Here is a 14,773-nt window from a genome sequence, read left to right on the forward strand (position 1 = left end):
CTTCACATCAGCAGGTGATGTCCAGCCACTTCCTGAGAAGTAGGACCTTGGTACATGTAGTGGTTGCTCCAGAAAACAAACACCTTAATAACTAATGTCCCCCCCTCCTCCCTTGTCTTAGCTTTTATTGCTGAGCACAATGTCATATGGTGTGGAATATCTCTTTGGTCAGTTTGAAAACTGGCCTGTCTCTGTCCCTTCCCAACCTCTTGCTCACCTCCAGTCACTCCAGGCCTTTGGAGTGGTGGTGTTGGAGAGACAGTCTTGGTGCAGTGGGAGCACTGCTCATCAGTAGCCAAAACACTGATGTGTTATCAACACCCTTCTAGCTACCAATACAAAGCACAGTACTATTTGGGCTGCTACAGGGAAGGTTAACTCCAGCCAAGTCAGACCCAATAGAGGATTAAACAAGTTACTCATCTCACCTGCATGCATTGGTACATTAGTGTCAGGATATTGCTGCGAGCCACTAGCTGTTCAATGTTTCCTCCAAGTCCTTCAGCTAAACCACTGAGTAAATCAAGAGCCACGATCATGAAGTCTTTATCTGGAGCCTCATATTGGTCTGGCTGAGCATTGTGCACCTGTGACAAATAAGCATGCCTTTTCAAAATGAGTATTAGATTTTCTCAGGAGTGTGAACAAAAGTAAAACCAAAACAAACAAGCAAACAAACAAACAGTTTCTGAAGTACAGCTTCATTTAAATATTTGTAGTTAATACTACACATCTCCCTAGAAACCCATAACTTTACATAGTTTATACATTGGTTTAAGGAGGTATTCTGAAAACATTGGACTAGCAATAGAAAAATACCATGGCTTGTGCAAGAGTCTTCTGCACCAGATTTACACAGCGCTGATACACAGGTTCACAGTATGGAAGAAAGCCAGATTGCAAGGCAGTAGCAACTGATGACAGGCACTGGAATGAAATTAAAAAAAAAATAAGAACAAGAGAGACACACTAACTTTCCTTATCACCCTGAAGTACCTTTTACTTGGGAGAGGTAAATTAAAAGCATTTTAATTATACACACAAGTAAATGATTGAGTAAAAACAACCTAGAAAGGCAATTAGCTAAACCAAGGCAACTGTCAGTTAATAGTTAATCTCTCCTATGCATGTCAGTTATGAAACATGTCTCAGAAGCAGCATCTTCTGAGAGGCCAAGAAAGTTCATATGAAGACAGTTACTATAATTCAGTTAGCACTTACACTAAACTTCAGTATCTTGACCATGTACAAGCCCTAACATTACCCAAGATTTAAGAAACTAATTTCTCTAGAAGTGCTATCCTGATTCACACTTGGATGGTACAGAGAATAGACTGCATGGTCTGATTCATACCTTCAGCCTGTCTGGTAAGTTTTAATGGAGGGATGAAGAGAGAGCAAGGAGAGAGAGGACAAGAACAACAGGGGTATAGAAGATTTTTTTTTTTTAAATAGAATCTCAAAGAAAACATTCAAGCATGGCAGAAAAAATACCTAGAAGATTTCTGCTAAACCTAATGACATTTCTTCAGTCACAAGATTTTCCCAGTACAGTCATAATATTTTCTCCATAATGGGAAATACCTAACACTGTCAGTTTTTATAGTCACACTTCCTATTTGGAGCATCTTTAGTAAAAGTGGTAATTCCTAAAATAAGTTCATAAAACATATTTAGTTGTTTTTTTTTTTCATTTACCTCTAATAAAGGGAAAAGATCTTTATCTTCATCCTTCAACATGTTCCACTTCTGGATTAATGGAGGCATTAGCATCTGAATGTACTCCTGTTTAGGATAAAAATACATCAGCTACTTAAACATTTCTTTGTGTAATAGTTTATTTCAAAGCTAGAAAATTGATATATTAAGAATAAATATATTCTACTTTTTCAGAAAAAGAAAATTGTTATACTGTAATTCAGTCATTGTTGCAATATGTAGAAGTAGTTTAATATTAGAATTTACAATTTATGTCTTAAAATATTTTGCTGAGGCACATAAATACTTTTTCAGAACCAGTCTTTTCCTCCAGGTTTGGCTTCAGTCTAGCAACGTTTAATAGCTGTCAAGGTTGTTACAAATCTATAGGATTGACTCAAGGCCTATAAAAATGTTTTTACCAGCAATGCAATCTGGCTGTGCATCTGCCATGTGTTTTTCTCAACCATCTCCCATTGCCCTGATGCTGCAACCCTATCTCCCCCCAAGTTCTTGAAACCTCTTCCTCTAGCAACTACCCATCCATGAAGAAAGTAATTTCCTGTTCCTCCAAAAGGGCACACTTACCAGTTCTATATAAAGATGTTGCATATTCCCTGCCACTGCTGTCACAGTCACAAGGACACTAAGCAAGGCATCCCTGTAGTACTGTTGCTCCCAGAAAGTATCCAAAGAGACAATAGATGCTGTCTGCTAATGCTATGTCCAAAGATAAAATATTCTAAGTGACTGAAGGAAGTCCCACCATCACCAGGAGTTCCCATTTATCTTCCTACTGGTGCTGTCAAATGTCAAGCTGGCCAGATTGAAAAATGTATCTTTTGATAGTGTGGAGTCTTGGACAGCAAGTAAAATGCCATGGAAACAACCCATTTTTGTTTTTTATTCTAGTGTGTCTATGTCATGTGAAGCACTAAAGAGAAATAAAGCAAATTTTAATAGCCATTATAAAATGCACGTGATGCATGCATATCCTATTAATGAACATATGTACGCTACAAAAAGCTCAGTATATTTTCCTGTGTGTTATCTGTGCTTTGTCCAAAGGATTCTGTATTTTTTATATATAAAATTCATGTCTGTCCCACTCTGCTAAAGCAATTTCTAATGATGATGTGCTCCAATATATTGGAAAGACACAAAGAACAGCTTAGCTGAAAGTGGTGAACAAAAAAAAGGTAATTAGAAATTAGCACACACATTCCACCGATTTCTTTAAAGTCACATTTCATATCTATATTAATATATGTATCTCCTCTGAGCTGAAGAATTCTGAGAATGTGAGAAAAAAAGATCTCGATAAAGAGAAGCACATTTCACAAGCCACTATACACACAATTGTTTATTCAAATGGGGAATATTTGGGTAGTGGGAAAATTACATGAGGTCTATGTATTTTACATGTAAATATTTATTATTATTGAAGCCTACACAGAAAGGTCAGCATTTTTGTTTTAGTACATGTCAAGCACACTACAAAAACCAGGGAACCGTTTTTTCAATATATGACAAGTACTTCTACAGAACATAAGGTATACTCACTGGTTTATTCAGATGATGTCCTACAGAATCTGCTAGCGTTCCTATAGCATCATAAAGAATGAGCAGGTTTTTATGCTGGTATTTGCTAAATGCGAAGACCAAAGTGTCAAGTATATATGCAAGATAAGGAACAAGCTCTGTACAAGCCTCCTCTTCTAGAGTAGCAAAGGCACTGAATGACAGAAAAACCCACCACAAACAGGTCAGTCAAAATCTTGGAAAAAGCAAAACAAGACCACCCCAAAATACCTCATACTACCCATTTCTGTTTAAACACAAAACTGCATTAGTCCCCAAATTCAAAATGGTACTACTGAGATAAACTTAATGTATTTTGATTAAACACAAAGACTCTCAGCTTTTACAATGTGATGAGTAAAACTGTAAAAAATTCCTGCAAAGCCTGTTATGTATACATGTTACAGAACTAATTCTGCTTTATGAAGAAACTTCCTTGGCAGTCTGATGTGTTTGTTCCTCTTCCACATAAACTGACACATAAAAGCTTTATTAGCTGAGCTTCCTGCACAACAGTTGTACCCATTCCATTAAGGGTGCATCCATTTTTTTAATTACTACTTTTATTTAATATCTGCAGAGAAAGGAGAGGCCTGAGTCACAGGCTCAGCTCAGTCCTGAGCTAGCCAGCAGAGAGGTCAGTCACTTCTCTCAGCACTGCACTACCTTCATTGCGCCACTAGAGCTCATCGCCCTTAGGGTGAGGCTCTGAGGAGTCTCAAACCCACGGCCTCAGTATTGCTCAGGTTGTCTATACTGCATGCTAGCCAGCTGCACCACTCAAGCCTCACCCTAAGGACTGAGCTGAGTCTGTGACTCAGGCCTCACCTTTTATAGGCCCCCTAATCCTGCTCATGCGCAGTGGGGGCCCACCCTAATTAGGCACAGGTGGGCTTAACACAAACTCATGCCACTCCCTGGCAATTAGTGACACCTAGTTGCCTCATTTCACTACAGATAATTTCTTTTACTGCAATAGTTTGATGATTCATATACTCTGAAAACAAAGTAGACATGACAAATAGAAATACATTTTTTTTCATTTTATTACAACTCAGAATAATTTGTGACTACTTCTGAACCTAATTCAATTTAAAAGAAAAAAACCAAAATACAATAAAAGCTAGAAATGGAGTCATGCATTCATCAATAAAGGTAGTAAAATAGTTTCCCATGAAAATGCAGTGTCATGGACAGTGCTTTTTGTTTAAGCTTTGACTCACCTGCAGGCAGCTTCTTGTACTCTCTTGTTGCTATCCAGAATACGCTTTAGTAACTCAGTCATTAATGGCTTCAAGTATATGTCTGGAGGCTGACTAACTACCCAGTGTGCATAGCGACTAAGAGTCCAGCATGTAATGGAGCGAACGAGAGCCTTTTTGTTAGAGAGGCACTGAATAAGGTGAGGGATAAGCTCAGGAAGATACGGAATCATACCCTGCATACAGCCTAGAAGGAAAAATATAGCTATTACAGTTACAAGAATTACAAAATGTAATAAAATTTTTTGTTAATTCTTACAAGACACATATTTTCATCCTCTATCATGCAGTAATACATTTTAAAAACATTCAAAGCAAGTCTATATAATTTATGTTCTGAAAAGAAACCTCTCCATAAACAATAATGAAAATTCCCACTTCAAATTAATTCAGTTAATTTCAACTACATTTCTTCTTCAGTGCTTCCCCAATCCCCAGAAAATCTGTTTTATTAAATGAAGTAGAGCAAGTACATCCAAATAAAATTAGTTCATAAAGCTGAGAAGTTTTATGCCAGTCTACTCAGTGACCAAGACAATATGTGGAGAAAGATTAGGTCTTGATAGCAAATCATATCATGCAATTTTCTTCTTGTTTTTTCCTAATATCACATAAATACTGATCAGCAGTAAAAGCTACACACTTCAAGTCAGCAAGAGCAGTAATAAACTGAGATTTTCCAGAAGTATTAACTTTTACCTTGCTTGACTTGAAATCAAAGCCAACAAAAAATGTTTTCTAGCTACAAACAAAAAGTATGTTCACTAGGCACTGTAGGAAAAGATAGATAATCCAGGCATATTCAGACCCAAACATATTCTTTCAGTTTGCAAAATGGACAAAGATGCTAAAAATACAGGCAAAAAGCCAAGCCTATGAGTAAATACAAAGAAATGGAAGTTATTACATTTAAATCAGAGAACCCTCAACAAAAAGCAGATCAGGGAACTGAATTCACAGTACTGATCTTCTCCATTTCTGAAAACACCAAATGAAATGTAAGACTCAAATTTATTAAATAATTCCTCTTGTATCAAATCAAAGTAGTACTTCATGAGAGAGTACTTCATATATGCTGCAGAGTTAAGAAAAGGAGGAATAAAAGAAATTATCTAAGTTATTTAGTCTCTGGAATATGTATAGATCTGAAAAAGAAAAATTAAACAATTAACTGCAGTCACCAACTAGTAGATGTATAGATTAATCACTAAAACCAAATCAGCTAAGAACATATACTTGTTTGCACAAGTAAATTCACCTAGAAGGAATCACAGAGATGTTTTAGAACCAATTAAAAATTCAGCAATCAGATATGCATTGTTGCCTTACCTTCAGCAATTGCTCCAAGAACAAGGATACCAGATTCTTTAACTACCCATTTGGGATGGAAGAGCAATTCCTTCAAAAGTGGCAAGATATGTGGCAGAAATTCATCACGAAATACATTGGCCAGGACATCTAGAGCAGCAGCAGAACATTTCCCTGAGGAGATTTAACAGTGTTATTCTCTGCTTACTACACAAGCAGTTGTAATTAATATAGTATAATCCTCATTTTGAGTTGCCAGGGTATTATGAGGAAAGATACTTTCATTTGATTAAAATACACAGGGATCCACTGTGCTCTGGTACAAAGTCACAACTCTTAAAAAGCCAATTTTGTGGAATTTTTATAGCCACTAAAGGACTCATACAGTGGGGATATTAAAACACTCAGTGACACGAACCACACCATTCTATTCTATTCTATTATATATATTTTGTTACTATTATATTATATTGCTATGCTATATACACTACATAATTTCAGGACAGTGTTACACTACAGATGAGGGAAGGTCTGTGACATAAATGTAGCATACTGGAGAGAATCAGGAGAAACAGCCTAAAAATATTAGCAATTGATTACAAAGCAAATCTTCAAACATGATCCATGCCTCAAAGCAAAAAAAAAGGCAAAATGATCAATCTCTAGAGTCTGAAAGAAATTCACTGGCCTCTGTTCTGAGCTTTAATATCTTACTCCTAATTATGTGATGCACCAATACAAAGAAAACCACCTGGAAATTTGTTTGAAAGTTTTTTATCTCGTATTTTTAGCACACAAAAGTTCATAGAAGAACAACTTAAAAACATGAATCAGATACCGTTACTCTGGTTTTCTGCTGTGGTGTTATCATGTTACCATGGTTTAACATTTGTCTGGCAATTAAACAAATGAGAGTTGCTCTATATTAACCCCTCTCCTTTCCCAGAAAGGGAAAGACTTATGGGTTGGAAACTAAATTACAGACCTTTAATGAAACAATAGTGATGAAAAAGAAAATAATGAAATATATACAAAAATAATATCACACTCCCCCCCAATAACGCTCATGTCACCACTCAGGCTGCAGGGACAATTATCTATTCCAGTAGTTTCTACCACCCAGATGAAAATTTGGGCCCACTAGCAGTTTAGGTCAAGTTTAAGATATTTGTGTGTTTGCTACATATATTTTGTCTGATTACCTGTTCAAATTGCAAGTCAAACATAGAACACTGGACAAGAAATAGGGCACTCAGTTCTGATTTTCAGATAATTCAAATTCTCTCAAGTCTAAATAATATAAATCAAAATATATTTCTTAACAGTTGTGTTCTCTTTGCTAGTCAGCTTTAGCTTCCTTACCATCTTAACCAAAACTGTGGACCACAGGCTACCCTCTGTCATTTCAGCTGTTTTATGAAACTATGTATTCTGCAATCTCTACACTCAACCATAAGAACAGCATTATGATTTTAAAACTACATAAAAAATTATACTTTACAAAAACAAACATATTTTTGCTTATTTTGTTCCAAAGTAATAGTTTAAGTTTGGATTTACTGTTTGATCCATAAGCTCCAAGGTACATTCATCTGTATTACATCTGAACTACAGGTAATGGCTGGCATGTTCAAATGGAAGAAAAATAAATCCAATACACAAACCAGATTTAGAGGGAAGAGTGAAGTAAAAAAGCATTATTAAGCTTTCTCAAGCTAAGAACAATGTGTAAGACCTTTTTTTAAAAAAATTTTAAAGAGGTGATCAATGATTTGTATTATCTTGCAGAATTTAAATTCAGAATCCAAAGCTTCTGTTGAATGGCATCCAGTAGGTGTTTGGAGCTCTACCAGCAATATATGAAGTAAGAAATAAGCTTACACATGGGTAGCTTTTGTCAATATAGTTATATAGCCAAAATGTCAGCTGAAAGATTCCCCCTCTCTGCCCCAACCACCAATTATATCAGCAGATAATTCATTTTCTATTCAACAGCCAAGCCTCAGTATTTGTATATACAAACTCCTCTTTTTACTGTGGTTCTTATATTATGAAAGTAGTCATATTTTAAAACATTTTATGCATTACTTTGACATACTTAAATTCCAGTCAGAAATAGTATCGTCATCATCGACATCATCACCATCGTCATCTTCAATACCATCTTCTTCATGTTGCTGAGCTACCGTCCGTGAACGATGAAAACGAGGTCTTATGTCCTGTTCACTATCTGGAATAGCTTCATCTTCTTCAATATCACCCTGTCAAAATGTTTTATCAGATAAATTAGCGCAACTATATTGCTAAAGGAAGTTAAGAATGTAGTGTAAATTTTAGTTCAAGATTTCATAAGCATATTAAAGATTCACATCCCATTTTGTGCTGCCCGGCTAACTGAAAATGCTATTGTTCCTGCAATCTGATGCAGTGTTTACCAGAAAAAAGTGACAAGAAAACAGAAGCAAGAGAGGTAAGCTCACATAAAAGCACAAAGTATCCTTCTTGTTAAGACATTATTCTTGAAGGAATGAATTAGAAGGAAAAAGAGAGAAATTCTAGTACATATACACATTCTAAAATGTTGTGATGGAAAAATATGTGTAGTTCAAGCTAGAAGGGCATTAGAATTAATCTTCTTTTGTTTGTTTTTAGAATGCATTGCTGCAGTAATTCATGGGTAAAGCTATCCCAGATCTGCCAAAGTTGGGTGGCAGGGGACAGGAGCAAATCAGGAAAGCCCACAGATTATTTTCCAACAAATATGGCAGCACATTTAGTTTTTGGAACAGCACATCTTGCCCCAGAAAGCTAAATTTCTATTGAACAGATGGCAGACCAGATGTAGCCTACCAGTTTGAAGCATTCTGATTTACAAGTCAGAAACTAACCAGATATTCTGAGTATAAAAGAAAACAAAATCCATGCTTACCTTCAACAGAATAATATCAATCTCTGAATATTTCATACCATTTACGAGCACAGGTATCAATCTACAAAGAAATATTGATATATGTCAAGAAGGAAGACCCTAGTAATTACAGGCCTGTCAGTCTCACTTCAGTGCCTGGTAAAATTATGGAGAACATTATTCTTGGAAGTATTGAAAAACACTTGGGAGACAATGCAGTCATTGGTCATAGCCAGCACGGGTTCACGAGGGGAAAGTCCTGCTTAATCAAGTTCATTTCCTTTTATGACAAGGTCATCCATCTAGTTGACCAAGGGAAGTCAGCAGATGTTTTTGGATTTCAGCAAAGCTTTTGATACTGTCTCTCACAGTATCTTTATGGACAAAGCATCCAGCATACAGATAGACAAGTCCATAATACAATGGGTGAGCAACTGGCTGACAAGTCTGGCTCAGAGATTTATAGTAAATGGGGTTACATCAGGCTGGCAGCCAGTCACTAGCGGGGTTCCCCAGGGCTCAATTTTAGGGCCAGTGCTCTTCAATGCTTTTATAAATGTTCTCAACACAGGAATCCAATGTATATTAAGTAAGCTTGCCAATGATACTAAACTAGAAGGAGCTGTGTACTCCCTTGAGGGTAGAGAGAATTTATAGAGATCTGGATAGTCTAAAGAGCTGGACAATCACCAACCATGTGCAATTTAACCCACCTGAGATGGGGTGATCTTGTGTATAATGTACAAATTGGGGGATGAGAGGCTGGAGAGCAGCCCCACAGGAAAGAGCTCTGGGGGTTTGGGTTGAATATGAGCCAAGTGTGCCCTGGCAGCTAAAAGGGCCTGAGTTGCATCAAGCACTGTTGGAGGGCATGAAGCACAAACTCTGCTTATGCTTAATCAAAATACTTTTTTAATACTTTTTGAATTCGAATTTATTCAAATATTTTTGAATACTTTTGGAATTCAAATTTAAAAAAGACTAAGGTGACTAAGCCAACAAAGCGACTAAGCCCTGATTGTGTTTTGCTACACATTTATAGACACCCGATATCTACTGAATGATTTATAGATTTGTTTGTTACATACTTAAAAATACTTTGTTGCAACATTCTAATCTTAACTAAACCATTCCCACAGTTTGCAGCTGTCACAAGATTGTAACATTCTCAAGAAGCCAAACTCCTCCAACAATTCCCAGCCTCTGTATTGCTTGCACCACTTCATGACTTGCACCTTTATCTCATGTAGTTCTATTTGTTCTCATGATGGTTTTCCACAAAGCACAGTGTTGCTAGCTGGTCAAGGGAAGCGATTGTCCCACTTGGCACTGCACTGGTACAGCCCCACCTCAAGCACTGTGCAGTTTTGGACATGTCAATATAATAAGGACATCAAATATTAGTGTGCCCAGAGGAGGGCAACCAAGATGGTGAAAGGTGTGGAAGGCAAGACTTATGAGGAGCAGCTGAGGTCACTGAGGTTTTTTGTACAGCTTGGAGAAGAGAATATTGATGGATGACTTCATGGCAATCTACAACTTCCTCAAGGGGTGCAGCAGAGGGGGAGGTGCTGATCTCCTCTCTATAGTGACCAGCAATAGGACACAAGAAAATTAAATGAAACTACATCAGGGGAAGTTCAGATTGGACATTAGGAAAAGGTTCTTCACTGAGAGTGTGGTTGGCCACTGGAACAGGCTCTCTGGGGAAGTGGTTATGGCACTATCAGCCTATCAGAGTTCAAGAAGCATCTGGAGAATGCTCTTAGTCATATGGTTTAGTTTTAGGTAGTCCTGCAAGGAGCAGAGAGTTGGACTTGATGAACCTTATGGGTCCCTGCCAACTTGAGACATTCTATGATTCTATAACACATAAAAAAGCAAGCTGGTTTTCAGTTACCTGGGCCATAATTTTGGTTGTAAACACACCCACCCACCACCAAGAAACAAGAAACAAAACAAGAAAACCAGCACAAAAAAAAAAAACTGATAAGGCCTGATAAGCCTGATAACAAAATCTCATACCTTAACCATACTTCATTTAATGACATTTATCAAAACTTTTTAACCTGAAAAAAGTGTTAATTTCTAACTAGAGGTAGCCAGATGGCACAACCAAGATTTATACTTTAAAAACAGGCTATTCTTCTACGTGTTGAAATTTATTATGAAGCACCTTTCAGAAATTAAGTCTAGAGCTTTTCAGTATGATTTCCAGCTCCCAAAATATGCTTGTTAATTATTAAGTTTGCTCTCACAAATAGTATTTGTCACTTTATTTACCCTGAGGCTAAAGCTTCTACCTCACTACTCTTAAGGATGGAAGTCTAAGTACATTGAGCCCTCTTATCATTGAAGAGATCTTTAGTTAAGTCATTAGTCTACATTAGACTTTTACTTAGCTATTAAACTGGTTATGGCTATGGGACTCCAATAGTATTGATATATGGGGAAAAAAAGTAAAAAACTTTGCATAAAAGGACATTCAGTACAAAGGTAAATTCATTAAAATAAAAGTATGTATTACAAGCCAAATCAAGCTAATACTGAAATCACCATGGACTGATCCAGTCAGATCGCTGATCCAACAATAGAAAGAAAGAATAGAAAGAAAGAAAGCCTACAAGAACCAAATAGAACAAGATATTAAACAGTCTTTTAGAGGATCTTGTCCCACTTAATCCAATTTTTTTAAAAATTAAGATTATCATCAAGTATTGGCAAATTTATATAGCTCCCTAGTAAAAAAGGACTCACCAGCCAACATGTTGTTTTCAAAAAATATGACATTGAAAGTTGAGAGATATGTAATGTTATTATTCTGTTTTTCTAGCAATTTAAAAGCTTCTTAAAACAACACAACTGAGGATGAAACTGTTGCAATGTCAGTGTTCATGTAGGTCAGAAAAGGTTTAAGTTTATACTAAAAAGTTGAATAATATTAACATATGTTGGGAAGAGAGTAGGTAGATTCAATAACTGTTCTATCATTCTTTTTTGTCTTTTGAGCTATAAGAGTAGAAGTAAAAACATTTTAAAACTTAAAAATAATTTCTCATAACATTGTTTCTCCTGTTTTCAACTCCTATTCTTATACTACTATAGTAGGTGTTTTTATCTGAATTATCTGCTTTCTAATTGCTTATGGAAACTCGACACTTTTTAAATTTTAATTGCTTTACATCTAAAATGGTCATATTTGCTGACAAGAACACGTCTTCTCTCAACATATTGACTGGAAGAACAGAATCGCAGACAGAACTGCTCAAGTATTTTTCAAAAACCTTTCATGCATATGACAAAATTACAGTCTCTATTTACTGGGAACAATGAAGAATTAATTTTCTATTGCAAAAGTCTTTAGATCAGTCTAGAAAAAAGTTACAAACACTGTTGCAGGCATGCAAATGTTTAAATCTCAAACACAGATATTAAGTATCCATGTTTTAAAGTTTAGGATAACTTTTTGAAACTTAAAAAAAGTTTGAAAATTGAAAAAGTACAGTCATTCTGAAGAAGTATGAAGAAACACATTATACATGCTTTCTTCAAGTTTAAATTGCAGTGGCAATTGATATTGATTCCTAAATCTAAATGATCTTGTCATTTTGTGATGTTATTCATAAATACAAGGAACCATTGGCATGACTATGCACATAGAAGCATTGCACAGACATGCTCACAATAGCAAATGTCAAGACAAATGGTACCCCAAATAATGCAGGTAACATCACATGGAGATGTTTGTTTAAGCTTAAGTTCATGTTAGTATGCCTTTGCATCCATCTGATGCTGAACAGGTTGTTAAGATCAAGGTAAAGTACAAGCGACACAGCGTAGGTTGCTTCTGGAGCTGAATCTGGAATCCTCACTACAGCCCTTTTTAACATGCACAGGAACTAGCTACAGGAAAATCCTTCTAAGCATACAACAAGCTAGATAATATCTGTAAGATTAATCAGAAACATGGCAACTGAAGTTTAAAGATGACTATTTCAAAATAACTAGGAGTCGTAATTCTTAATACTTACTTAGTAAGATGCCGACATAATACATCTTTACAAATGGGCTGTTCAGCCAAAGTCAGCCAAAACTCACAAGCCTCCAAAGCCACATTTTCATCTTGGTCCTGGGTCCTTTGAAGCATATACTACATAATACAAAAAAAAACCCACAAAAAACAAAAACACAAAAAAACCCCCACAAAAACCCCAAAACAAAATAAAAAAACAAAACAAAATGAAAGAAAACTTGGATAAGACATAAGTTTTAAATGCCCAGAAAGAAGCAGCTATCAACATTGCAAAGCGTATTTGCATAAACAGGCTATGCTACAAAGATTTATTTTGTTAGCTTCACTTTCAGCTAAGTCTCTCGTAAGTAGCTGTACTTGATGAAATTAACAGCAAGTTTCTCAGTCAGTCTCTGCTTCTAGGACTGATAACACTCAATGTTCATAGTTACGGCTAGAGAGTGATAGGTAGAACCAAGGACACTGCTAGGTCCTGAGGAACATCTTGTGCTCCGGAAAGAGAAAAGGAGTAAAGAGGTCACACCTGCAACCCTCCTTTAGGGAGGAGCAAAGATAAATTACCAAAATTGACCAGAGTATTCCATTCCATACGTGTCATACTCAGTAGAAATTTGAGAGATCAGAATGGTCAAGTCTTTTCCTCTTCGTCTTCCTTTTCACCTTCTCCCTTCTTCACCTGTCCCTATTTGCTTCAGCATCCTGGGAGGATTCCGTCCATTTGTCTGCCTGCGGTCCTGATCCATGTCTGCCTATATCTGTGTGTTCCTGCCTCCAGCTCCCGACTGTTGCCAACTCCAGGAGTCCAGCCTGGACTTTCCCTGCAGCCTCGGTGGTGACATGAGAGTTATTTGGGGAAAGGGGGGAGGAACATGATATAATTTTCCTGTATATTTGTATATATTTAGTAATTTTTTATTTTTTATCATTACTGCTTCATTAAAGTTGTGTAGTTTAGTTTCCAATCCATAAGTCTCTCTCCCTTATTCTCTCTTCTTTCTTTATCCGGGAGGAGGATTAATAAAGAGCATCTGTTATTTGATTTAATTGCTGGCCCAGTGTTAAACCTTGACACTGTCCTTGTCTGCTTATCATAAAATGCAGGTGCCAAATGGCTACGTGGCCGCAGTGTGAATGACTTGTGAAGCAAAGGCTCAGTGGTCAGAGGTCATGCAATAAAGGCCTGGATCAAAGCCTGTATGACTTTATCCAGCAATTCACATATGAAGACCTGAGCACTAACAAAGCTTGAATTTATATGTGAAGCCAACACTGGGCCATCATCTCCCCTACCTTTCTCCTAATTAATAAACATTATTAGTCTGCTAAGAACCAATCAATACACTAGTTATGACCTAAGTTCCACCTTGTCAATAGGTGTCTTTGAATCCTTTGTTTGGTGTGAGAAGAGCACCTCCCCTGGAACCTGTCGATGGGCCTGATCCACTGTTCTTCCCTCCCCCTAAAGGCAGGGATGCATCCTTGGGTAAGATGTGACCTTTCACCTTTTGGGTAGGTGTGAAAGCATCCCTGGGTGCATTGTATACTTTGTATTATCATTGCTAGCAATATTAACATCTAATAGTAGCACTAATAGTAGTGCTATTGCAGTCGATGTATTTAGAACAGCTATCTTGAATTTCTTATATCTGTTGTCTTAAGAAACTACCTCACATTTCCAACTATGTATTTGCCACTTTGTGAATCTGTCTCACAGAAGGCCTCACTAGAGGATAGTGGGACAGTCAAATGTTAAGTGGTCATACACATTAACACAAATAAACCTTTAGTCATAAACTTTTAATCAATAACTAGGACATAAGACTGCAGTCCAGCTGCCCACAGCGCCCCTGTATAAGAGATTTGTTGGATAGCAAGGGGGCTGTAGTCTGAAATCCTGTGGCTTCAACAGGAGGGTTACCCTCAACCACACATCCATGTCACACCAGTCTGTTCAGCTACATATCCCTTTCATGCACACTCATA

The 14,773-nt window shown here is 36.9% G+C and overlaps 1 protein-coding gene across 1 annotated transcript in view; it reads right to left on the minus strand.

Annotated features, from left to right (window-relative positions):
* The window catches only part of LOC103531805 (transportin-1), a 99,063-nt gene that overhangs the window by 22,798 nt on the left and 61,492 nt on the right, over positions 1–14,773 (minus strand). The window contains exons 9-17 of the mRNA XM_030468391.1: positions 12,789–12,907; positions 8,779–8,839; positions 7,948–8,110; positions 5,871–6,023; positions 4,503–4,728; positions 3,262–3,433; positions 1,699–1,785; positions 820–927; positions 429–587 (exon numbers count right to left, since the gene is read on the minus strand). Coding sequence (XP_030324251.1) covers positions 429–587; positions 820–927; positions 1,699–1,785; positions 3,262–3,433; positions 4,503–4,728; positions 5,871–6,023; positions 7,948–8,110; positions 8,779–8,839; positions 12,789–12,907 — 1,248 coding nt within the window. The remainder of the gene's footprint in view (positions 1–428; positions 588–819; positions 928–1,698; positions 1,786–3,261; positions 3,434–4,502; positions 4,729–5,870; positions 6,024–7,947; positions 8,111–8,778; positions 8,840–12,788; positions 12,908–14,773) is intronic.

This window comes from Calypte anna, chromosome W, assembly GCF_003957555.1.
Source record: "Calypte anna isolate BGI_N300 chromosome W, bCalAnn1_v1.p, whole genome shotgun sequence".
Classification (NCBI taxonomy): domain Eukaryota; kingdom Metazoa; phylum Chordata; class Aves; order Apodiformes; family Trochilidae; genus Calypte; species Calypte anna.